At 43.7% G+C, this 26,634-nt stretch overlaps 1 protein-coding gene across 1 annotated transcript in view; it reads right to left on the reverse strand.

Moving 5' to 3' along the window:
- Positions 1–221: 221 nt before the first annotated feature.
- LOC134571542 (aldehyde oxidase 1-like) overlaps positions 222–26,634 on the reverse strand; it is a 125,922-nt gene continuing 99,509 nt past the window's right edge. Inside the window, exons 30-35 of the mRNA XM_063429876.1 lie at positions 20,853–20,905; positions 15,015–15,129; positions 4,601–4,666; positions 3,832–4,020; positions 2,326–2,493; positions 222–713 (exon numbers count right to left, since the gene is read on the reverse strand). Coding sequence (XP_063285946.1) covers positions 663–713; positions 2,326–2,493; positions 3,832–4,020; positions 4,601–4,666; positions 15,015–15,129; positions 20,853–20,905 — 642 coding nt within the window. The 3' untranslated portion in view covers positions 222–662. The remainder of the gene's footprint in view (positions 714–2,325; positions 2,494–3,831; positions 4,021–4,600; positions 4,667–15,014; positions 15,130–20,852; positions 20,906–26,634) is intronic.

The raw sequence follows: 26,634 nt of genomic DNA on the forward strand, positions 1-26,634 counted from the left end.
CTATATACATCATAATATTCTGGTGCAGCACTTTCAATTCTCCCCGATCAATATATATATAGCTTCACTTGTGACTACAGCACCCATTGTTACATCATGATACTATGATACACCATGATACTTTATCACTTGTGAAAAACCATTTCCGTAAAATCAGATGTATAAACCGAGTAGCGTTAAGCATTAGATTCATTGATATGGAACACCGTCTTTATAGCAGAATCTGTGTTGAACCTATAAGACATCTTTGGCCACCATTTATGGTAAAAAATAGTGTTTAGAGTTTTTAATTGGCCAAATTAAACTCAATTGTCCCCTTGAGTAATGCCACAATATGGAAGGAAGTAGCCTGCAGTTTTACGCTCGCAATACCATCTCACATTTAAGTACTAGTCACCAATAACATCTTAAGACAGTTTTAACACAAGGTTTTGTTTAGAACAAATGTATAGGAGGCAAACCAAAGCCATCTAGTATAAATGACCGCAAAACCTGCAGTTCATCACAAGATTAATAGAAGTCAAACAATACAATATGCATAGGGCATATAGAATCTCAGTTTAAGCGAAATACAGGTAGTTTTAGCATTTATAGACTATGCAGTGGCATTTAAGTGCTTAATATGTATCATTGTGCGTTAAGTCATTTTGTTATGCTTGTCTTCATACATTGACAGCCCATGGAGTATAGGTGCCTGGGACATCTTTGGGAATCTGCAATAAAGAAAAAAACATTGTGTTGGAAAAGAAGAACTCAATACACATTTGCATACACATATATGTACAATGTAAACTAAATCTGCTCCATGACACAATTCAAATCACTTGGCATGAGCAACTGTTTGCTGGCTCCCTTTAATAATTGGGCACTTTGCCTTGCATATTCTATAAACTAAAGCAATATACTTTATACATTGGAGAAAAACAGTACTGCATTGTATAACTTTCACAATTACTTTTGATAAAACTTCTATAGAGAAGAACTGTGTGGAACTGAGAAGTTCATATATCTCCCATTACAGGCACATATCTCTAGTGTATTGTGCTTAACTTGCAATGAGTATCGGAAGTACAAGTGATTTGCTCTTGTACATTCCCCATTTTTTTTGTTAAGGTCCCAGTTTATTCCATTCCAAGGATTTTTCTCCTTAACATCAAAAGTATGTAATGGAATGTGCCTGCTAATTTTACCACTCAGATCGTGAACCTCAAAAATAACTTCTCATGTGTCAATCAAAGCCTGCTCCTGATGCCAGAGGCGAGACATCCCAACATGACAAGTAGATAAAATTGAAAGGAGATCAACATCAGCCTTTGTGATCTTAAATATTCAAATACAGGGACACAATTCAGTTATAATGAGTCTATTTGAATCAAGTTACCAGACACCTCGTTTGACAGCTGTAACTAGGTCAATGTCCTATGTGTATATGAAATGAAACCGGTACAGTAACAGAATTTTGCTTTAGTTTTAAATACCATTCATAAGTGAAAAACATATATGCCCCAGAGCAAAAATGTTTAACAGAGGCCCTGCATTCCTCACACTAAAGTTTTAGTGGAAAACAGCAAGACCTTTTTCTTCAACTTGAGGCAAAACTAGGCGTTTTATATCAGGGAGGCTACAGAGCCTGTGCCCTAGTCACGGTATCGATTTATATGTGACGAATACAGGCAGTAGGATAAACACAAAATGCGCAGGGGACATTGTAGATGAGAAGAAACATACTGGGGTATTTACTAAAAAGTGCATTGCTGGAAATTTAAAGCAAAGGTCGGATTTTTCGGCTAAAATAATTGAACTGGAAGACGTCTCTCAATCAACTGTTTTCGGTTTGTCTGATTTGGTTTCAAATTTGAAATTCACTGTGAATTCACTCATATTAATAAACAAACTTTTTTTTTTTGCACTTGTGCATTCTACAACATAGATCGGATCGTTTCTACTATGTTAAGAAATATAACAGATAAATACAGTGTGTTGGAGGTATTGGTAACAGCTGAGAAATTATAAGATAGAATAAATATGTTAATATATTTTAATTATTGCATTAGGGAATTAAAAGTGGGGTACAGAGTGCGTGTCCACTTAAAAATATAAATGGGATTTATAATTTAACCCCCAATGGCTTAGAGATTAGTGAAGAAACTTTAAAAATAAGTATGTTTCGATCTATACATTTCTGTAGATTGTGTTGTCCTGTTATTTTTGTCATTTCAAGACACTTATACAAATATACCACCTTCGGTCCCAACATATTTTCTTCCAATAAACAGTGGCACAGTAAACAAATAGTGCACATGTAATAACTGAAACTAACTTTACCATGTCAGTAAAACGGTCACCGCACAACATCCTAATTTTCTCAGGAGTCGCTGGACTGTTCAGAGTAAATAGGTCAGACATCCCTCTCTCTTTACGGGCGGCTGCCACCGCATCCTTTATAGCAAAATATACTGAGCAGCCCAGGAAGAAAGCCGGCTCGCCCATAGCCTGTGTAGAAAGTGTAAAATATACAGTGAAATGAATGTGTGCTTCAGCAGCAAGATACAACCAGTGAAAAATGTTTCATACAAACGAAAAACCTTTTTCTAAGCCCATATTCCGAGCAGAGTCACTGAAATAAATCACTCCATTGCCATTTACTAAATATATATATAGTATAGTCTTTGTTATGCCATGGATTGGTGAAACGTTGGTATGCAAGGACGAAGAGGGTACAATATTTAGTAGATTAATTTGTTTGGAGTGGTGGGATGAATTTTAAATAGAAAATGTAAATCCTGTAACTCCTGCTTCCAGCACTGATTATACCCACATGTATTTCTGCCCCTTGATTTCTCTCCTTTTCTTTACATTTTTTTTAAATCCCTTCTTTCTTTCTCACAATTGTACAGATGAAATTGCTACTTTCTAACTTCATCCTTTTTATATATGCATGACCCCAAACACTATACAGTATTCTCTTCTAGATGCCCAAGTGTTGGATTAATCTGGATAGATTGGCATTCATGTAACTCATTTAAGCATTTATAAGGGATCATGATCTTTGTCATAAATACAGTGTTACACAGCACTTAGGGAGATTGAATAATGGGACAAATCCATCAGCCTAAACCTACTGTAAATTCCAAACCAAACCCAACAAAAAAATAACTGTCAGTGTGCGTGCATGTGTGCACACAAGTCACCCAGACCATTTCATTTCACAAAAGTGGTCTGAGTGCTGAGGTCCTGTTATGTAAAACATTGCAGGGTTAAGTACACATCTAGTGGATGTCTTCCTGACGAAAAAGGGGGTTGACAGAAGAGAATCTAGAGTTCTAAAAAAAATTATGTATTTTTTTTGGTCTATTCATCTACAAGGGAATTGTGATGAACTGATAAACTTGCTCAATTGAGTTCAAAACCACATTATCTATATCTCGGCTGAAATGGAAATTAATTTTAACAGATATTTTGGTTCAATTTTGCAGTTTACAGTCAGCATATCACTGCTTGTTTTCTTTGCTTCAACTTGTGTTGCTAAATTGTATTTAAAAAAAAAAAAAAAAAAAAGTTCACTTAATCCGTATTTGTGTCAGAGATTTGATTTGATTTTATCAAATAAAGAAACAAGTCTCTAATGAGGCAAGACTCTTTCAGTACATAGAATCAAGGTGTGAAAGACAGACTATCCCAGTGGTTCACAACCTAGTCCTACTGGCACACCAAAATTTCACCATTCATGACATTTGTTACTATGAGGATACAGCTTTATATACAAATATCCAACAATAAAAAAATCAGCAATTAAGAGATACTTGGTTAAATTAATGCCTATGGCTTTACCTTGGAAGAATATATAGCATGTGGGTTAGGAGCATCAGCTAGAAGTGACACATTAAATTGTTCAGGAACGTCACAGACAGCAGGGATCTTATACTGCCCTGGACCACGGGTGTACAATAGGCCTTGGGGAGAGTATTTGAGTTCTTCCATGGTGTACAGACCCAAACCTTGAATAAAAGCTCCTTCAATCTAGAAAAGGACAAAACTAAAGATTTACTATTTAAACTTTAATATACCAATATGCAAATAGAATACCATTCAAAACCAAACGTGAATATTCCCAAAACATACTCATTTAAATATTTAATGAATGCAATAAGAGTAAAATGTTGATTTATTCCATCAACGGCGAGATGGACTGGCAAAGATTCCACCCACAAGGGTCTTTGTCAAGGTCACTACTCAAAGGAGACCATGTGTTGTAGTAGAATCTGACAAAATGCATTGAACTTTTTCACCACTATAATGAAGTCATTTTGGAGACTAAGTTAAGTTATTTCAACTAAGAAACAAAATATATATATATATTTTTTTTTTAAATTGTGCGGATATAAATGGTTATTACCAAAATATATTTACTTATTTTTAAAATATTTTATCAAGAAGGATACAGTGAAATTTCTCTTGTTGTCAAGTAGGTCCTTGGCCCACAAACATTGCATTGTTATAACAGGGTACAATCGAATATTAAAACTACAAGATAATATGAAAATACACATATATAAATTTAACAAATATGTTATACATGTATTAAATTATTCCAGTATACCTGACCAATGTCCACCGCTGGATTAAGGCTTATACCAGCATCCACAACAATGTCTGTTCTCAGGTTCTGGAAGAACAAAAACAAAAGCATATCCAATTAACAATTACCGTATTTATCGGCGTATAACACGCACCTCATTTTAAGAAGGAAATTTCCCCCCCTCCCATAGTATTCTCCCCCCATCCTATAGTGTTCCCCCACCCTCATCCCATAGTGTCCCCCCCTTTCCATAGTATTCTCCCCCCCATAGTATTTTCCACCCCCTCATCCCATAGTGTTCTTCCCCCCTCCCATAGTGTCCCCCCCCTCCCCTCCCATGGTGCACTTTCCCTCCCCTTGTCCCATAATTACTTACCTGTCTTGTAGCGTGGGCCAGCTTCACAGCGCGCACCGCGGTACAGGAACTTAAATTTCAGGTTCCGGTTTCTGGCGGGACTGAAAGGAAGTGTGCACACTGAGTGCGCACTTCCTTTCAGTCCCGCTGGAAACCGGAACCTGAAATTGAAGTTCCAGTACCGCGGTGCGTGCTGAACACCGGCCCACGCTTCAAGACAGGTAAGTAAACCTTCACATTCGCTCCATAAGACGTACAGACATTTCCCCTCACTTTTGAGGGGGAAAAAAGTGCGTCTTATGGAGCGAAAATATGTATATCGGCGTATAACACGCACACATCATTTGCCCCCTATTTTCAGGGAGAAAAAGTGCGTGTTATACGCCAATAAATACGGTATATAATAATTACAGCTGCATGTCCTGATTGTTCCTTTACTGCAAGCAATGGCTATTCTCAGCATTGCAGATGTTTGTGAATTACACTTCCCATGATTCTCATGTGATCAGTCAATATTTACGGTGGCAAATTTAGTATGCAGACATGCAGTGCCAGAATTAGCAATTAGCTTGCAGTCTCACCAGACTGAACATAAGAACACTTTGATAAAGTCTGCTATTTGTCGAAATGTGTTAGAGTATTTAACTATTTGAGATTCTAATAAAAATAATATACTTTTTTTTTTTTAAGTTTTTATTGAGGCAAATCCAATACTGTAATATACAATTAGTAGATAATGCAAGTAAAGAGTCAGCATTGGTTGTGTAATGAAAGCAAGTTTTGCAGACAATATTGTTACCTATTGTAATATAAAGAAATAAAGCTGTTAATAAACCTTAGATAGGAGGGTACAAAATGCACATAAATAGTCCGCAGTACAGTAGACGCATAGTCATATCAGCATGTATTGCAGATTATAAATATGTCTATTTTTTTAATTAAATTCTTTATTTTTTTCGTGCATGAGTTAAATTAACAAGCATTCATGTCATGCCCCAACAGCAGTAACATGTTTTGAAATAGATATAGTATATAAGTTGTGACATAGAAAATCGGTGCACATTTTGTTTGAGGGTTATCAGAGATAAAACAAGATGATAGTCAGTGGTGCGACAACCCATTAGTTAATAAGATTATGCTAATCTGGCTGACTATATGAGTGTAGCCTGCTAGGTTAAACTAGTGTTGTGTGTGTACAACAGATTAATAAACTGGTGACGCTAAGATCTGGGTAACAATCAATTGTGGTTGAGTAAGCTAGATTCTAGGTCCACTGGACCAGAGGGTAGTTATAGGCAAGGAACACATTTTAATGGAGTCATCTTAAACTATAATAAGACATTCTGACATGGTTACTAGAGGAGAGGTTCCACTGGGGCTATCAGGATAGCCATATCTTTGCACCGCATAGGGTATTACCATACTGGCTGATATTGATTAGATGCAAACAAAACAGACTAAATGTATTGATTATACGGTTATTCCTTGTACTGAAGTAAAGTAATGACTAGTGATGTACCTAACTGTTCGTCCGCGAATAGTTCCCGGCGAACATAGCGTGTTCGCCATGGCGGGCGAACACATGTGCGGTTCGATCCGCCCCCTATTCGTCATCATTGAGTAAACTTTGACCCTGTGCCTCACGGTCAGCAGACACATTCCAGCAAATTAGCAGCAAACCCTCCCTTCCACACCCTCCCACCTCCTGTACAGCATCCATTTTAGATTCATTCTGAAGCTGCATTCTTCGATAGAGGAGGGGAAGTGTAGGTGCTGCTCATTTGATAGGGGAATTGATAGCTAGGCTAGGGTATTCAGTGTCCACTACAGTCCTGAAGGACTCATCTGATCTCTGCTGTAAGGACAGCACCCCAAAAAGCCTTTTTTAGGGCTAGAACATCAATCGGCTTTTTTTTTTTTCTGTGTAATGTAATTGCAGTTGCCTGGCAGGCGCTTCTGTGTCAGGTTCACAGTGGATACTGTGCCCACTTGCCCAGTGCCACCACTCATATCTGGTGTCACAATAGCTTAAGCTTGCATTTAAAAACAAAAAACATTTTTCCACTGTTATAGATTGAATAGCAGTTAGTTGTCTTCAAGCGGGTGTCAAGCCTACAGCGTGTACTCTGCCAACCTCTGCCAGTGCACATTGCCACTCATATCTGGTCTCACAGTAGCTTGCACGCATAGTACCACTAATCCAAAAAAAAAAGACAGGCAGAGGCAGCCCACCCCGCAGGGGCCATCGTGGTCGTGGTGCTGTGATTCCCTTTTGCCCTAGAATAATGCCCAGTTTTCAGAGGCCACGTACCCTGAACTTGAAAAGTTCTGAGGACATAGTTGACTGGCTAACACAGGACACCCAATCTTCTACAGCTTCCGCTCGGAACCTTGACGCACCATCCTCCTCCAGCTTAGCTTCGGGCACCTCTCAAGATACCACTCACCCGCCTGCCTCCACCACCAACACTAGCACCACAGCCGCTTCACTTGGTATGTCAGAGGAGTTATTTACACATCCGTTCGAAGAAATGAGTGATGCGCAACCATTATTGCCAGAGGATGTAGATAACAGGGATATGTCTCAGTCAGGCAGCATTACACACATGGACGTACAGTGTGATGATGATGATGTTGTACCCGCTGCTGCTTCCTTTGCTGAGTTGTCAGATACAAGTGAAGCGGTTGATGACGACGATGCGTCCATGGATGTCACGTGGGTGCCCGCTCGGCAAGAAGAAGAACAGGGCGAAAGTTCAGATGGGGAGACAGAGAGGAGGAGGAGGAGGAGACGAGTTGGAAGCAGGGGGAGGTCGTCGCAAGGAGCTAGTGGCACAGTCAGACAGCATGCATCGGCACCCGGGGTCAGCCCGACAACACGCCAATCAACGCATGCTGTGTCCACCACCAGAATGCCGTCATTGCAGAGCTCAGCAGTGTGGCATTTTTTTTGTGTGTCTGCCTATGACAACAGCGATGCCATTTGCAACCTGTGCCAAAAGAAACTGAGTCGTGGGAAGTCCAACACCCACCTAGGTACAACTGTTTTGCGTAGGCACATGATCGCACATCACAAACGCCTATGGGATCAACACATGAGTACAAGCAGCACACAAACTCAAAGCCGCCATCCTCCTCCTGGTCCAGCATCTTCAGCCACGTCAACCACTGCTGTCCTCCTTGCCCCCTCTCAACCATCCGCCACTTCGTCTCTCGCCTTGAGCAGTTCCCGCTCATCTGCCCACAGTCAGGTGTCTGTCAAGGGCATGTTTGAGCGTAAGAAGCCAATGTCACAAAGTCACCCCCTTGCCCAGCGTCTGACAGCTGGCTTGTCTGAACTATTACCCCGCCATCTTTTACCATACAAGCTGGTGGAGTCTGAGGCGTTCAAAACACTTGGGATACCGCAGTGGAAGGTACCCGGACAAAATTTATTTGCACAAAAGGCAATCCCCAACCTGTACTCGATTGTGCAAAAGGAAGTAATGGCATGTCTGGCACACAGTGTTGGGGCAAGGGTCCATCTGACCACGGATACCTGGTCTGCAAAGCATGGTCAGGGCAGGTATATCACCTACACTGCGCATTGGGTAAACCTGCTGACGGCTGCCAAGCATGGAATGTGTGGCTCTGCAGAGGAGTTGGCGACACCGCCACGACTTGCAGGCAGGCCTGCTGCCACCTCCTCTACTCCTCCTACTCCATCCTCTTCCATAACCTCTTCGGCTGAGTCCTCTTCTGCTGCTGCGTCTTGCTCCACATCAACGGCACCCCCCTAGCTCCCCAGGTACTATTCCACATCCCGGATACGGCAGTGTCACGCCATCTTGGGTTTGACTTGCTTGAAAGCAGAGAGTCACACCGGACAAGCACTCCTGTCCGCCCTGAACGCACAGGTGGAAAAGTGGCTGACTCCGCAGCAACTGGATATCGGCAAAGTGGTTTGTGACAACGGAACAAATTTGTTGGCGGTATTGAAGTTGGGCAAGTTGACACATGTGCCGTGCATGGCACATGTGTGTAATCTGATCGTACAACGCTTTGTGCATAAGTACACAGGCTTACAGGATGTCCTAAAGCAGGCCAGGAAGGTGTGTGGCCATTTCAGGCGTTCCTACACGGCCATGGCGCACTTTGCAGATATCCAGCGGCGAAACAACATGCCAGTGAGGCGCTTGATTTGCGACAGCCCGACACGTTGGAATTCAACACTACTAATGTTCGACCGCCTGCTCCAACAAGAAAAAGCAGTTAATGAATATTTTTATGACCGGGGTGCTAGGACAGCCTCTGGGGAGCTGGGAATTTTTTTGCCACGTTACTGGATGCTCATGCACAATGCCTGTAGGCTCATGCGTCCTTTTGAGGAGGTGACAAACCTAGTCAGTCGCACCGAAGGCACCATCAGCGACATCATACCATTTGTTTTCTTCCTGGAGCGTGCCCTGCGAAGAGTGCTGGATCAGGCCGTAGATGAGCGTGAAGAGGAAGAGGAAGAGTTGTGGTCACCATCACCACCAGAAACAGCCTTATCAGCATCGCTTGCTGGACCTGCGGCAACGCTGGAAGAGGATTGTGAGGAAGAGGAGTCAGAGGAGTAATGTGGCTTTGAAGAGGAGGAGGAAGACCAACCACAACAGGCATCCCAGGGTGCTTGTTGTCACCTATCTGGTACCCATGGTGTTGTACGTGGCTGGGGGGAAGAACATACCTTCGTTGAGATCACTGAGGAGGAGGAACGGGAAATGAGTAGCTCGGCATCCAACCTTGTGCAAATGGGGTCTTTCATGCTGTCGTGCCTGTTGAGGGACCCTCATATAAAAAGGCTGAAGGAGAACGACCTGTACTGGGTGTCCACGCTACTAGACCCCAGGTATAAGCAGAAAGTGGCAGAAATGTTACAAATTACAACAAGTCGGAAAGGATGCAGCATTTGCAAAATAAATTAAAAAGTATGCTTTACACAGCGTATAAGGGTGATGTCACAGCACAACGGGAATCTAACAGGGGAAGAGGTGAAAGTCATCCTCCTCCTCCCACGACCACGCCGGCAAGGACAGGACGCTTTAAAGACGTGTTGCTGATGGAGGACATGCGGAGCTTTATAAGTCCTACGCATCACCACAGCCCTTCGGGATCCACCCTCAGAGAACGACTCGACCGACAGGTAGACTACCTCGCCTTAACTGCAGATATCGACACTCTGAGGAGCGATGAACCCCTTGACTACTGGGTGTGCAGGCTTGACCTGTGGCCTGAGCTATCCCAATTTGCGATAGAACTTCTGGCCTGCCCCTGTCAGAAAGGACCTTCAGTGCAGCAGGAGGTATTGTCACTGAGAAGAGAAGTCGCCTAGGTCAAAAAAGTCTAGATTACCTCACCTTTTTAAAGATGAATGAGGGATGGATCCCGAAGGGACTGACAGTGGGCGATACATTCGACTAAAAAAGGCCTGATGAGATGAGCTGCCTTGGGCTAAAAATGGTCCACACGCTGCTGTATTTTAGCTCTGAATGCCGGTTGACTTGCGTGACTTACTCGCCACCAACTAGGGTTCAAGCCGCAATGTTTTAGGGCACTTTCTGCCTGGGAAACAAACATCAATTTTTCTGGCCGCTGCTACAGCAGCGGCTGCCACAATACCTAATTTTTCAGGCATGTGTACATGCCTAATTTTTCGGTCCTCTGGTGCTGCACTGTGGCATCAAAAACCAAAACAAAAAAAAGGCACATAACAGGGATTAAACTGATAGGAATAGTACTACTTAACACACCACTCCTATCTGGTGGCACATTAGAGTGCACGCGCAGTGCCCCAAATTTGAAGTAGGAGGACCGACCAAGCATCATTTTCCATCTCCCGCTTCCTAAAATCGATGCCATATACACGTCCTCTGATAGGGCGCCAGCTCGTTATTCTCTTTTTCACTTCACTAGGGACACTTTACTGCACTATGGGCACTTAGACCCACTCTTTGTCTTGCACAGTGTTATTCCTAGCCAGCATCTGTGATGGGAAATCAGGCAGTCATCTAAACGTTTAGATTGGGCTTTAGCTTAGAACACCCTTGAAGGTGTTTAAGAGATTAGGGCTAGTTTAGAGGATTCTTCTTAGACCTCTCCGGGTCTTTATAGCCCTTCTACCTATCCAGCATTTCTGGAAACTAGAGAAAGGGTGGCTGTGTGTCTGTGATACATTTAACTTTATATCACCTTATTGACACTTTATCACTCCGGTCTCCATACTCTCTGCCTATACCCATCTATTTAGAGGGAATTTCCTTGCCCCTGCCAATATTATATAATAGGTAATAGTATTACCATTATTACACAATTAGCCACTATAGGGGAATGAGTATAGTATCCCTTTGTTATTTATAAATGATACAATAAAGACTTTTGTCCATTACTCAATTTACTTTAACAAAGGGTACTAACCACGGTATTAGGAAGCATTACTCTGCTTTCCCTTTCTCCCTCTATTATACACCTATGCTCACTAGGATTTGTAGGTATCACTTTATTATAGTTGTCTAACCTTTTCCTATGCCAGTTTTAGATCTCCTTCTTGGGAGATTCTTTCTTTTTTCAGTTTATTAGCATACTTTCGGGGACCCTTGGTGTTGTACGTGGCTGGGTGGAGGAAGAGACCTTCAATGACATCAGTGAGGACAAGGAACGGACATGGCTAGCTTGGTATCCAACCTTGTGCAAATGGGGAGATTGCGGTTGTGCAAATGGACTGTTTGCGGTTGTTTGCGGTGCGTTAAACGGGTTTGGTCTGTCACTGTGAAGCGGGCGTAACCCTTACACTACCTGATCGATACAACATGATACAGTATGTCCCCCCCTTAATTATTTTATGGCCCCCACCCACCGCTCACAGGTGGGGGCCGGGGGGGGAGGACAGTAGCGCCCCCCCCCCCCCCCCTTATCCTTATTTACTGAATATTCCCCTGTATAACAATGTTTGGCATTTAGTGAATATTCCCTATTCTGCTCTGTGTCAGTGTGTATCAGTGTCTCTGAGGACAGGTGTCAATCCATATCTGCCAAGTGACCCTATGTAGGGGGAACAGTCTCTATTCTGCTCTGTGTCAGTGTGTATCATGGTCTCTGAGGACAGGTGTCAATCCATATCTGCCAAGTGACCCTATGTATGGGGAACAGTCCCTATTCTGCTCTGTGTCAGTGTGTATCAGGGTCCCTGAGGACAGGTGTCAATCCATATCTGCCAAGTGACCCTATGTAGGGGGAACAGTCCCTATTCTGCTCTGTGTCAGTGTGTATCAGGGTCCCTGAGGACAGGTGTCAATCCATATCTGCCAAGTGACCCTATGTAGGGGGAACAGTCTCTATTCTGCTCTGTGTCAGTGTGTATCATGGTCTCTGAGGACAGGTGTCAATCCATATCTGCCAAGTGACCCTATGTATGGGGAACAGTCCCTATTCTGCTCTGTGTCAGTGTGTATCAGGGTCCCTGAGGACAGGTGTCAATCCATATCTGCCAAGTGACCCTATGTAGGGGGAACAGTCCCTATTCTGCTCTGTGTCAGTGTGTATCATGGTCTCTGAGGACAGGTGTCAATCCATATCTGCCAAGTGACCCTATGTAGGGGGAACAGTCCCTATTCTGCTCTGTGTCAGTGTGTATCATGGTCTCTGAGGACAGGTGTCAATCCATATCTGCCAAGTGACCCTATGTAGGGGGAACAGTCCCTATTCTGCTCTGTGTCAGTGTGTATCATGGTCTCTGAGGACAGGTGTCAATCCATATCTGCCAAGTGACCCTATGTAGGGGGAACAGTCCCTATTCTGCTCTGTGTCAGTGTGTATCAGGGGCTCTGAGGACAGGTGTCAATATGTCATATGTCAGGTGTCAATCCATATCCGTTGTGATTTAGGAATGTTAGGTGATTTATGCCCTTTATGGATTAAAACCAGACTCTGCATCAACTGTGTAATTTTCCATGGGAGTTTTGCCATGGATCCCCCTCCGGCATGCCACAGACCGGGTGTTAGTCACCGTGAAACAACTTTTCCATCACTATTGTGGCCAGAAAGAGTCCCTGTGGGTTTTAAAATTCGTCTGCCCATTGAAGTCTATGGCAGTTCGCCCGGTTCGCCGGTTCGCGAACGTTTGCGGAAGTTCGCCTCCGCCGTTCGCAAACCGAAAATTTTGTGTTCGCGACATCACTAGTAATGACATTAAAACAACCTTAACCGGGTAATTCTCGCTGGTGTGGTTTAGAAGAGGAGTCCAGCAATGTAAGTGCTAGTGATTCTTAGGTCAGTGAGTTCACCTTGCCCCGTGGCATCTGGGATCTCTCTGTATGTGTGTCCTCGCTGGTGAGTGTCGTCGTTGCGGAGTGCCGCTTGGGTGTATTCACCATATTTCGACCTGTGCTGCCGCTTTTGGGAGTCGCCATCTCGATACTCTGTGGGAGTCGTTGCCCCAGTGCCTTGGGCCTTGTTCCGGTTTTCCGCTGCAGCCTTTCCCGGGAGCCCCAAGCGACCAGCTCTTCGGTACTTTCTTTGCATCCGCCTTGTGTATAGAGGGTCTCGTGGAGCAGGCCTGCCGCGTGGGGGTCTTAATGTTGCGTCAGCACCTTGTGGGTAAATATGTAGCCCTAGATCCTCCGGGCAGAGCAGTGTAGCTGCTTGGTTGCCATTACTTGTGTGCCCCATCTTTGCCCCCATCCGCCGTGGTGAGCGGGTGTGTTGCTGACTTGGCGGGATGTATGGGGAGCTTCGCCTGGGAGGTGGTCCGGTGCGTGCCGGACTGCTGGGTCTGAGACTTGGCTGTGTTCGGTTCGCCTGTTTGCTGGGGCTGTAGCCTTGCCTCCAGATTTGACCAGAAGTTGGCAAAGTGAGAGTCCAGTCAGGCTAGGAAATTGTCGATGTAGGCCTCGGCTGAGGGAGCAGCTACAGCCGTTGCCATTTTGCTTGTCTGGCGTTTTTCGATGCTAGGTATAGGAGGTAGTGGTGGGTGCCCTCCTAGGACCGGGATGACCCCCGCCGGTCCGAAGGGGAGGTGCAGAAGTCCACTTGAGTAGCTGTATTTTAGCGCCCGGAGAGCGGCCGTCCCTCTGGCGCCAGAAGTGCTTGTAAAAAATCAGAAGTGATTTTTGGTATTGATCGATTCGTCATGATCTCTGCTGTGCAGTGAGTGGTATTTTGCGGTTAAAACTGCTGCCCCGCCAATAATATACTCTCTAACCCATTCTGGGTGACTGGGGTTAAGCAAAAAAACTTTTTTTGCTCCCACTTTGTCAGTACATCTTATTTATCTTATTTTGTTTTTTACCAGTCAGCACTATTTGCAGTTTTATTCTTTTGCCTAAAAGTCTACAACAGTGATTTCCTGCTCTCAAGCTTGGATATTCACACTACTGTGACCAGATCCAGACACAACATCTGCAAAGGCCTTACAAGACCAACATATCCATAGGCGGGGATTGTACTGCCCATGCACTACCACTTGGAGCTGACCTGTAGCTCCAAAAAAAACACAAGTGCTTTTCTATACTCATTCCAACATATATCAGAAGATACTACACTATATTGTGTTTTCCTGTACTCTTCTTTTACATATCTACTAATGATCACCTGGATTTAAAGACACCCAAAAGGTGGTGCTCCCTTTCTACCATACCCAACATAGTTCTGGATTTATGAGTTGGTTCGCAATATATCTCAAACTACCTTATCATATGTCTTTACATGGCAAGTCACTTGAAGTATATGGGATGAATTCAGTGCAAATATGCAAAACATCTGATTTGAAATAGATCTTTTAAATCTTTCAATAAAAATAAAAAGTTTGTGTATATTGAATTGTTTGAACGCATTTGTTTTTTGGTTCAGAGACACTCTACAACATGTCATGAATGAACGCAAACAAATTCTTAATCAAGCAATACTCTTGCTTAACAAGTTTTAGTGCTGAATGAATAGGGCTATACAGAGTCTCTGTTTAGAATTCAGATGGGAAAAACTTTAATGATTCATTATTTACTGAGACTGATACACTTTATGAAAAATGGATCTGAAACAAGGAATTCTTCGTAATGTCTGTACCTTGTGATCTCCAGTCAAACAGTCAATTTCCACTTCAGAACATGCAACTCCAAACACACAGTATTGGACTGGGTTTCCTTCTCCTGTTTCCCAATTCAGTTCTCTTCCAAATCCTCTGCAACAACAAATCTGCTTGGTTACAGGTACATCTAAACACATTTTTTTTTTTTAAACAAAGGCCTGGAATCTAATACATACTTAGGGGCACATCTGACTTCATCACACCATGAAAAAAAGTTTTTTTTCTCTTTTAGAATATCATAAAATGCATGCAACTGTGTGTGCGACTGTCTGCCGCGTGCGTGTTTGCCTGCAACGGTGTGCGTGACCGCCTGCCTGCAACGGTGTGCGTGACCGCCTGCCTGCAACGGTGTGCGTGACCGCCTGCCTGCAACGGTGCGTGTGACCGCCTGCCTGCAACGGTGCGTGTGACCGCCTGCCTGCAACGGTGTGCGTGACCGCCTGCCTGCAACGGTGTGCGTGACCGCCTGCCTGCAACGGTGTGCGTGACCGCCTGCCTGCAACGGTGTGCGTGACCGCCTGCCTGCAACGGTGTGCGTGACCGCCTGCCTGCAACGGTGTGCGTGACCGTCTGCCTGCAACGGTGTGCGTGACCGTCTGCCTCCAACTGTATTTGACAGTATATGTGTATAACTGCGTGCATCTTACTGTGTGTTGCCAGCCCTCCCCTGCTTTGCTGTTACCAAAGAGCACTACGTAGGGAATACCTTTACCAGTGCTACAGAAAGTTAAGTGGCTGAGTTACTTGTTCTGGTGAGAGATTACTGCAGCAGCTGAAAAGCCTGATTGGCAGCACATTCTGGCAATTCAAATGCAAGCATCTTTTTAATTGTTATTCTATTGTTTTGAATATATTTTTTAGTATTAAATCGGCACTGTCATGGCCAAATTAAGTTTTTTTTTTTTTAATTCTTTATTTTTGTGGTGCAGAAAGATATGACAGTGCTTATGTGGTACCCCAACGGCATTCCACATGAGTAGTAACGACAGTAATAACAGAGGGGTACATGGAATACTTGCACCTTTTTATATAATAATGCAGGATCAGTTCTATTGCGACTAGTTTATGCCAAAAAATAAGTACATGAGATAAGCGCAAATTAATAAGGTTATGCATATAGATTAAACAATCAGTAGTTTCCTCGGGCTTATATAAGATTGTAACTAAGCAGGTTCACGAGTAGTGTGGGTTTAAACAGGGTTAGCTTGTCGTGCATATGGTATAAAGAAAGCATTAGGTTGCATGTCTAGTGTTTTGTGACGGTAGAGTGATCGTGTGTCTCGCTTGTGTAGGGCCTGCTGGGCTAGTGCTAGGTATGGTATGCTGTACCTACATAGGCTTAGGGCTCCGAAGAGTAAGAAATATTGCTATGTCATGCTGTTAAATAAAGCAGCATCGCTTTGCAATCTAACAGTGTATGTAAGCTTAACTTGTAACCTGTCAGATTGTGTTGTCGTCTTAGGCACTTGTAAAACATTCAAGTCAGATATGACATCTAGAAACCAATAACAGATAAACAGTGATATAAACAGCTTGCCGGAACAGTGATGAAGCAGGATAGTCCACCCTTGAGTCTGAATAGTTCTCGTCCTTCCAGACAGCTCTGCTGCAATGGTTGTGCATTACTGGAGCTATGAGGACTCGATGAACCTGTGTCAGTGTCTCTTTCAACCAACGCCTTTTGATGGGAGTATGTCGGAGCCCACTAGTGGTCCGCGGGAAGTCGCTGATTCATCAGGCCTCGTGAGGGTATCCTCCGTGCCCCAGGCTGGTAGGTAGGTCTGCGTCGCTTGATCGCACAGTCGGCGCTTACTACAGACCGGCAATTCTCCCCATGTGGGGGTAACGGGAGATCTGATGGCATGCTTCTTCCTGCGGCGTTTGAGCCTCCGTTGGAGTGGGTGATGCTTTCGGGAGTTAACCCATCTGGCCTTCTGCCCAGTATGGCGGCTGCTCCCTGCTCCGTGCAGCCTGGTTGTCTCTTGTGTTGCTGTTTGGCGCTCGGTGGTCAGACAGACAGACGTGCAGTGCTCTGGAGTGCTGCTGGGGCCCTGGGGTTGTCCGGCATTTTCCTTGTCGCTTGAGTGAGCGCAAGAGCCTGCGCCTGGGTTGGCGCGCACATGTCGGTGCTTGTGTGGACAGATGCCCACCTGAAATACCTGTAGGGGGACACCATAGTGGCGTCTGCGGGTCGTCGGTCGGATCCACCCGGCCACCGCCCGTGCCGCTTGAAGGTTGGGCATACCCCTGCTGCGCTGCAGTTCGAAGAAGGCTGTGCAAAGCCGGTCCAGGACCTCTAGGGAGGGAGGCTGTGGATGGTTGCTCGTGGCTCCTGTCTGTGAGCTGCGCCTGGCGGCCATCTTGGACGCATTCCGCCTGACTCGTGGTGTTTTCAGGTTTGTGTACCTGCTCTGTTGTTGTCGCTTATCCGCTTGTCTTGCGGGGACCGGGATGACCCCCACCGGTCCAGGGGGGGGGGTTTGGAGGTCAGTTGTGGTTGCTGGGGTGTCCGGCGCCGGAGAGAGCGGCCGCCTCTCCCCGGTCTCGGCTCCCGCAGGCCTCAGATCGCTTTTTGGGTCGTGTGCCCCGATCAACTTCAGACGGGTATCTCCCGTTTCCCTGATGTGCCCCCGACGTGGGTAGCACACCTTGGGGAGTCGCCAATATTGCCTTTGTTTCCCTCGCCCGTCGGGAGCTCCTTCCCCGCACGTCTGTTCACCTCGGCATCAGACTCCGCCCCCTAAGTTGTTTTTTTAACCCCCCTCCCGACTCCACTACATCTAATTGTCCTCCTAGTCACCCCCAAATGCGCCTAAGCCCCCTATATTAACTATATTTAAATCTTTATTTTCTGCCCAGTCCCAGGTCCTGGGCCTGCCATCTTTGTGTGGGTAGATGAAGTCCATGGGGGACACATCATCTGCCCACACTAGATAGCACAGTGAAATTCCCACGCATACCCAGTTAAACACGTGGGTATTCGTTATGGGAATTTTGTCTATTCATTTATTCGTCAGAAAGATGAATGAATGAATAGAAATATCAGACGAACAAACACCGGATATCAGTGTTCGTTTGTTCATTCGTTTAGTTTATTACAAGGAGGGAGCTACCGGCGCGCAGCTCTTTTTAATATCTAAAGATAGAAGCGGCAGGGAGCAGTGCTCTCCGCCACCTTCTAAGCCTCCCCCCCCCCCCAATGTCCTCCCTTAACTCTATGGAGGTCGAGATGACACCCATATTAGCATAAGGGAGATTGAAATCTCGAGTAGGGACATGTCTACTAAAGAGTGAGCAGCCTGTGGCTGCTCACTGTTGTAAAAAAAGAAAAGAAAAAAAAAGGAGGGAGCTACCGGCGCGCAGCTCCCTCCTTTTAATATCTAAAGATAGAAGCGGCAGGGAGCAGTGCTCTCCGCCACCTTCTAAGCCTCCCCCCCCCCCCCCCATGTCCTCCCTTATCTTTATGGAGGTCGAGATGACACCCATATTAGCATAAGGGAGATTGAAATCTCGAGTAGGGACATGTCTACTAAAGAGTGAGCAGCCTGTGGCTGCTCACTGTTGTAAAAAAAAAAAAAGAAAAAAAAAAAAGCTCCCTCCCCCTTATAACAAGTAGCCCCATGGTGGGGGCATCTATTACTAGAAGGGGGGACATAGTGTCTCCCCCCCAATTCATGGGCGACAGGTGCGGGCCGATATTGAAATTGGGGGGACCTATTTTCCTCCACCCGGCCCTCACCCATGGGCGATGGGTGGGGGCGGGACCTATTGTCTTCCCCCCCGGCCCCCACCACATGAGCAGCGGTTGGGGGTCCTAATTGAAAATGGGGGGGAACCTATTGTCCTCCCCCCGGCCCCCACCCATGGGTGACGGGTGGGGGCCCTAATTGAAAATGAGGGGGAACCTATTGTCTTCCCTCCCTCCTGCCCCCACCCATGAGTGGGGGCCCTAATTGTAAATGGGGGAGACATATTGTCCTCCCCCCAGGCCCTCACCCATGGGCAACGGGTGGGGGCCAAGGTTGAAAATGATCTATTGTGTTCCCCCCAGCCCCCACCCGTCGTGGTGCCCCCCAGCCCCCACCCGTAAGCGACGGGTGGGGGCCCTATATGAAAATGGGGGGGGACCTATTGTCCTCCCCCCCTAGCCCCTTGGGTCCCCAAGCCCCTAGTCACCCCCACCCCAAAAAATTAAAGTCATACCTACACTCCTCACCCTAAAAATAGAGACAATAAAACTAAATCCCTGTAAATAAAATACTTACTATTTGAGGTCTTCTTTTTTCTAAAACTTTCTTTTTTCAGCCCCAAAAAGGCCAAATAAAAAAACCATAATACTCTTCGACCTTAACAAATAAAAAAGAAAAAACCTGAGTGCTGTGAGTAATTTTACACAGCGTGGGAAAATTCCAAAGAACTTTCCCACGCTGTGTAATATGACACAGAGCACTCTGATCTTACCTGTCAGTCTCTTCATTTACCATGTCCCCCGTTTAGTTGAATAACCCCCACTCGCTGGACTCGGGTGGGGGAACAGGGGGGACACTATGTCCCCCCCCAGGCTAGTTAAGAGATGACCACCATGGGGCCATATTTTTTTACAACAGTGAGCAGCCAAAAGCTGCTCACTGTTTACTAGACATGCCCCGACAATAGGTCCCCCCCTTATTCTTCTTTAGGGCCCCCACCCGCCGCTATGGCGTGGGGGCCGGGGGTAGGACAATAGGTCCGCCCCTTATTTTACTTTAGGGCCCCCACTCGCTGCTCAGGGGTGAGGGCTGGAGGGCAATAGGTCCCCCCCTTTAGTTTAAAAGCCCCCACTCGCGCGTCACGGGAAAGGGGACACTTTTTTGTTTTTGTTTTTTTAACCCCTTAAGGACACATGACATGTGTGACATGTCATGATTTCCTTTTATTCCAGAAGTTTGGTCATTAAGGGGTTAACAGTGAGCAGGCTGCTCATTGTTTACTAGACATGCCCCGACTCGCGATATAGTGAGTAGGGGCAGATTAATTACTAATACGAAGTAATTTTTACAATTTTACAAGATTAGTATTTCAGCCTTTTGGTAGATGGCTCCCTGATACCATGGGAATTAGGGAACTATCTACTAAGCTGCTGGAAGATACAGCACAGCACGGATCGGATCGGAATTTCATTAATTCAAATTAAATTTTGAACTGACCTAAAAGTACCGAATGCCGTCCTAACGTGAATGGACGAACTGCTCTCATTCTGTTAGGGCGAAATTCTGTAGTTTTGCCGGCGTTCGGGAATACAGAAAGGAGGCATCGCGAGAAAATGGAGGAAAGGTGAGAATTGTGGGAAAATTCCTCTGACCACAGGAAATGGAGTACACTTTGCTCCTCCGCTGGTCATAGATGGTCAGGCGTGGGAAACCTACATAAGACAAATGGTCCCTATTTTGTCTTATGTTTTAAAGCATACTAGAGCAGGCAGGAAGAAATGAAGAACAGATCCTGAGAGAGGAAGAGAAGAGGAAGCGATTAGGGAAAGGCAAGTTCTGCATGACAGTTCTGCTTTAATGTTTTTGTTGTAAAAAATGTCAATAAAAGAGAAGCTTGTAATACAAGGCATATTGTATAATGTAATATAAAAAAGTCACTGTATCTGATGTGAGGTAAAAAAGTCTCATCTACCATCTACCTCGGGGCTAAGCACAGCACCGGTCCATGGGCAGATATCCCGGTATGCCATCATAGTTTGAATAAGATTTTTAACAAAGAGGGGGGTCATCTCCATTGTGGGGTGTACCAAGAGAGTCATGATGCAACTCTGTAGAACAAAGATTTACCTGAAGAATCCTGTAGCAGAAAGACTAATTGACTGCAGAAAAGCTTGTTTTACCTGCATAAATAAAGCAAAAATAATTAGTGATGACACAACCATTAGAAGTAAGATTTCAGCTCTGAAGAAGAGATTAGCTTAACAGATGGAACAGTGATGATGTCAGAACCAGTTTCACACCTTACATGAAAGGATATTATAAACCATAATGCAGAAAGTATAACTAATCATAACTGGAGTAAATTGAAATAAAGCCTCGTAAGATCTGAACAGAAATATTTACTGCCCCTGATAGGGTTAATTTCTGCTTTCCAACATTAACCTAAACTTGAAGGAGCACTCCAGACACCAAGTGCACTTTAGCTTACGGAATTGCTTTATGTGTAAATGGTGTGACCTTTTTTCATTTTACAAAAAGTGCAGTTTTCAATAAAACTTGGCACATATATTAATTAGCCTGGTTACACCCCCCTGGCTGTCAATCAGACAGCCAGTGCGGTTACTTCCTGGTTTGGTTAGCTCAGTGAACCTAAATTCAAGATGCAGCAATTACAAAAAAGTAATTTTTAAAATTCAGATATAGGCAGTAGAGTGTCCCTTTAGGTGGGATAGCTCTGTAGGCACAGAAAAGATTTTCTCCACTCAGCAGAAAATATTTTATTCAATTGTAAAACCATCAAGGTTTATGGACTTTTCACTTGCTATAGTCTGAGTTTTCTGTCTGTTTTTTTTTAATATTATATTAATGATAACAAGTTCCACATTGTATGGGGATTTATTGTGATTGAAAAATTATTTTATATATACAATGTAATCTATGAGTCATTTTAATAAGAGTCGCGAGGGTGGACTGTCCTTCAGAAGGAGTAAATGTGTCTGATTTAAAAGGTTTGGTAAATGTATTGCTAATGTGTGCTGTAATGCTGTATGTATTGTGGCTAATTAACTTTAATTGTGTTTAATAGTTGAAAGTGAAGCTTGTGATTCAAGCAGTTTAAAATGTCTCATTTTAATAAGCATCTCCGGCTAGGTAGAGTGGGGATATAAGGATCATGCCTTCATTTTGAAAACGTGGTCCAAAATAAGAAAAAATTGGATGTGGTTTCAAAACCCACGTAGGGACTTGACACATTTTGTCTGCCTCTAGGAGCCATGCATCCTGTGGGATATGGTACCCAAGATCCACAACATGCACTAAAGTTTCCTCGACAACCACCTCAAATAGAGGACTCCTCCCTCGCCGACATAACATGAAGAAGGAATGTCTACATGACATCAATCAGCTGCAGCACCCATAAAACTGGGGTACATTTCCCTACACAATCAAAGTTATTCCCACTAATCTCAGAATTAGCAAATTAAATCCAATAGTAAAACTGAGGCTACAAACTGAGACTATAGCCTAATGAGAAATTAATCAATAACAATGACTTTATGCCCCAGGTATCGGTATTTAGCTGTCATGGTGACCTAGAGCTGGTGGTTTGTTGCGTCTTGACTTTAACAACCACAGATGAGCAACACTTAAATGCCTATTTTTCTAGGTGCCCCTGTGGGTGTGCCTACATCAGCCCCTTCATTCCAACACCTCTTTTCATGACCACCCACTTCTTTACGTGCACCATCCCTGGCTCAGAAATGCGGGATTATAGCAATTTATGACATTGCAGTATTAATGTAGCTCTTTTACTTATTCTTTGTGTTGCTGGGTGTGTGTTTTCTGTTTTACTGTTTTACTGTTCTGCTAATGTAGTATTAAGCACCCCTCCCACATGAACATACACAGACACAATACACTCTTTCTTAATATTAATGGCCAGTGATGGATGATCTTGGCACTGAAACGGTTGGTGGACTACAGTTCCTAGGATGCTCAGCCAACCACAGGAAATATATTTAAACATTTGCAGAATCAAGAGTAGCTATTACAGTCTTGTACAATAACAAATATTTTAAATTATTCACAGTCCGGTCTCCCACTTGTCACAAAAAGTGGGGATTTAAGGTGTAGTATTAATCAGACATAAAATAGATAATATATTACATACAAATCACAGAAATGTATCCATACCATATTTACGAATCCCTAACTAAACCCTACAGCAGCTTTAGTAATAAGGCACCATTTCTAAAATACCTTGCTTATGGTAGTGGATCACAACCCTATTAAAATGCACTCTAAGAACCATATGCCAGTACAAGCTGCTGTAGTGATTATTGTAACAAGAGTCACCATAACAGTCTTCCAATGTTAAGAGCAAACCTTTTTTGAACCAGCTTCTCTCCACAGATATTTCAAAAGCAGAGGTTTCCCTTCTATATTAATACATCTCTTTTGTCCTTTTTGAATGGGATTCACAGTTCAGATGTTCTACGGCAAGATCAGCTGCATCAAGTTTTGCGGTTTTGTCAATCAGCACTGCTAAGCTTACATATGACTGACGACAAGTTTTGATGTTCCATTCTTGTATCTATAAACCAGGAGAACCCAAAAGGTGTAGAAAAACCTGAAGAATGACAAACTCCCTGCTATAAAACAACAGCTAATAAGAAAATACTGCTAAGCTAATACAAGGTCACTGCATTTATTCAGAAGAACAAGGTAACAGTTCAAATTGCTAGGCTTGACAAAGAACGTGGTTTGCTACACAACTGACTGATTTGTGCATGCAAAATGTTGAGGTTTACTCCCACTGTTTTTTGTTTTTAAAACTCTTTGTTTTTGCTTGAAAGCTGTGCAATCATTGAAACATACACGGTAATATGACAATGACATCAGGAGTAGAGTGATATCACTTAACACATTGTAATTGCTCATAACATACTTTTGGACATTCAAATTAGCCATCACAAATGTTATGAAAGAAAGTGAAAGTAGAAATGAAGAAGACAAGTATAGTGAAGCGTCCCCTGTACTCTGCTTTAATAAGAAGCATACCCCTCTTTTGCTAGTGAAAAACTTAATGGTGTGGGCCCTGAGCCTATGTGGAGTGTCTGGAACTATAGGCCTGCATTAGCATAGGATAACGTTACATTCCCTGCAATAGCTTTGCAAGCTCTATTCCGCTAGAGGTTTGAGAAAATAGGTATAGGAAGTCCTAGGGGACAGGGATAAGCAGGTATGTGAGAAGGAGAAGATCGGTCAAGGGTGGTGGCAGGTCGAGTTGATCTGTGGGGACCCGGAAATGTCAGCAATCCCCCCATCTGCTCTCAGTATTCCCCCCCATTCTCTTTTCTCTCTCCTTAGGGATTTCATTCACTAACTAGTGGGTTCAGGTATCCATACATTAGATCGATGGGGGAATGCTAGGCACTTATGTTTAGGCCGTTCCATCACTTGCTTTCCATATTTTTTAAAACGTCTTCATTGTTCCCCTTACTTGCGTTGTTAGCTTGTCCATAAGATACGTATCTTTTATCTTTGTAGTTATTGCTTTGATGGTGGGAACTGCTGCAACTTGTTGTTCTCGTCAAGTCCACCCCTCTATAGGCTTTGATAAAAGGAATAGCCATGGGTCTAGTACAGGTCGTCTCTGAATATAGCCGGGCTAGTAAGTCACCTACTTCGTTCCATAATTTCTGGATTTTGGTGCATTCCCACCAAATCTGTATGTAGGTTCCTCTCATGTGGCATCCCCTTCAGCAGAGGTTTGTAGGTGGTTTTTTTTATGTGGTATAGTGTAACAGGTGTAGTGTACCACCGGAACATTAGCTTGTAGGACTCTTCCTGCAATGTAACACATATAGATGTGGCCCTATTAGCTTTCCTGATATCCTGCCAGTCTATGCCCTTCAGAGTCTCTCCTACGTCTGCCTCCCAGCGGTCTGTATAAGTCAGTTTCCCCCATTCCTTATATTCTGAGCTAAGGTGTGCGTAAAATAAAGTTATAAGGCCCCCCTGTGGAATTTTGTCTAGGCAAAGTTTTTCTAAAAAGGTGAGTGGTGTAAGTGCTGCCTCTTTAATGTGTTTTTTAGATGCGAAATCCCAGATTTGCATGTAGTGGAAAAAGTCGGAAGTCCGTAGGGTTGCCCGGTGTTTGAGCTCCTCGAATGGGACTATCTGCCCTGCCATGTATAGGTGACATACTCTTTGTAATCCAGCTACTTCTAAATCTTTTTAAATCGTGGGCTTTCATGCCTGGCAAGAATGCCCTATTTATTTAGATACGGCATCAGGAGGGTACTCCCACTGGGTTTTATACCCAGAATGAGTTTACAAATGCAATAATGCTTGCAATTTAAAATAAGGACAGTCATCTAACATCTTCCAACCAATTTTGCGCTTTATAGTTTCCACAAAAGTACATACTGACATAAATAGGACTGTCGTCACAAGCTTCCAAAGCGCTCTACCTCCCTCTAGCATTCTAAAATGATAACTACACTGAAGGTTGATAGAACCCTGATACAGGATTACGAGAATTAAAATACAGCAGGTTATGCACACACTGTACTATAAATATAGGAAGCTTCACTGTTGCACGGAATAATGTTAATGCTTCATGCACTTAATATCATGAAAATGAAATTAACTACATTGATTGTAATACTGTGCATTCAACTGCAGGAAAACTGTGATATACTACCAAAAAAAAGTATGTTAAGTTACTTGATAATTACAAAAAAAAACAACAAACAAAAACATTTAACACACAGGAAAAAACAAACAAACAAAAAAATAAAACAGTTATAGTACAATAATGGAAGTATACTGTATCGAACACAGCATAGCATGCTGTTTGCAGCTCTGGAAGTTTGTTGGTGAGTACTTTAGGTCACTGAATTAAACAGTAATAAACAATTCGTATTTTAACAGTGACCACGCTTTTGGGGGGACTGGGCGGGGATGGGTTATTGGCCGTTAATATTCTGTCTTCCTTTGCATAGAAAGCAGAAAGAAAACCGATATCTAAAGATCATGTCATATCTTGTTTTAAGGCAGCACTAAATACCAGCAAGGTACAGTGCATACAATTAATTCCTAGTTGGGCATAAGAACTGGCTTAACATTTATTGTATTGGCCTGCTTGTAGGCCTTGCCTTTGGTTATAAAATCAATAAAGTTTACAAAATATAATGTACAATTAATTTCCCTCACAAAAATAAAAATAAAGTATTGCTATTCATGGTGCAGCCTTTAATTAGTACAACGGTGTGATCTCATGCTCGATTTGTTATTATTGGCATTTATATAGCGCCAACATATTCCATAGTGCAGGGGTAGGCAACCTTTTAGCAGCAATGTGCCGAAATAGGATTGTGATGTCCCGTAGCGTGCTGGTCCTATTTTTTTAAACTGAGATGTGTATGTTGACGTATTCCCCTTGTGTTATTTATACTGCAATTGCTTTGTATTGTTGTATTTGTGCGCATATGAGCCATTATATTGTATATGTTCATGAGTAGTTTGTGGTATCATGTATGATACCTATGAATGTGGGCTGTGTATGGGGGCTGCTTATGGAAATGTGTGTGTGTAGGATATGTCACGTGTATTTGGTAGTGTTTGTATGTGAGGGGCTGTTTGGGGTATTGCATGTGAGATTGTGTGCATGTATGTGGATTGTCAGTGGTGTTGAGTTTGTGCAGATTGTGTGTTGTGTTTGTGTGTGAGCTGTTCCTATCATTTGTATGAGGGGAGGGTTATTCTGCATTTATGTGTATATCTGGAAGTGTTGGTGGCTTCCCTGGGTTCCAGTGGGGAGCAGGCTGGCCAGGTATAGGTCAAGGACAGGAGCTGCAACAGAAGATGCGGGCTGCTCTACTCCAGTGTGGATTCCCATTCACAA

Source organism: Pelobates fuscus, chromosome 8, assembly GCF_036172605.1.
Source record: "Pelobates fuscus isolate aPelFus1 chromosome 8, aPelFus1.pri, whole genome shotgun sequence".
NCBI classification, from domain to species: domain Eukaryota; kingdom Metazoa; phylum Chordata; class Amphibia; order Anura; family Pelobatidae; genus Pelobates; species Pelobates fuscus.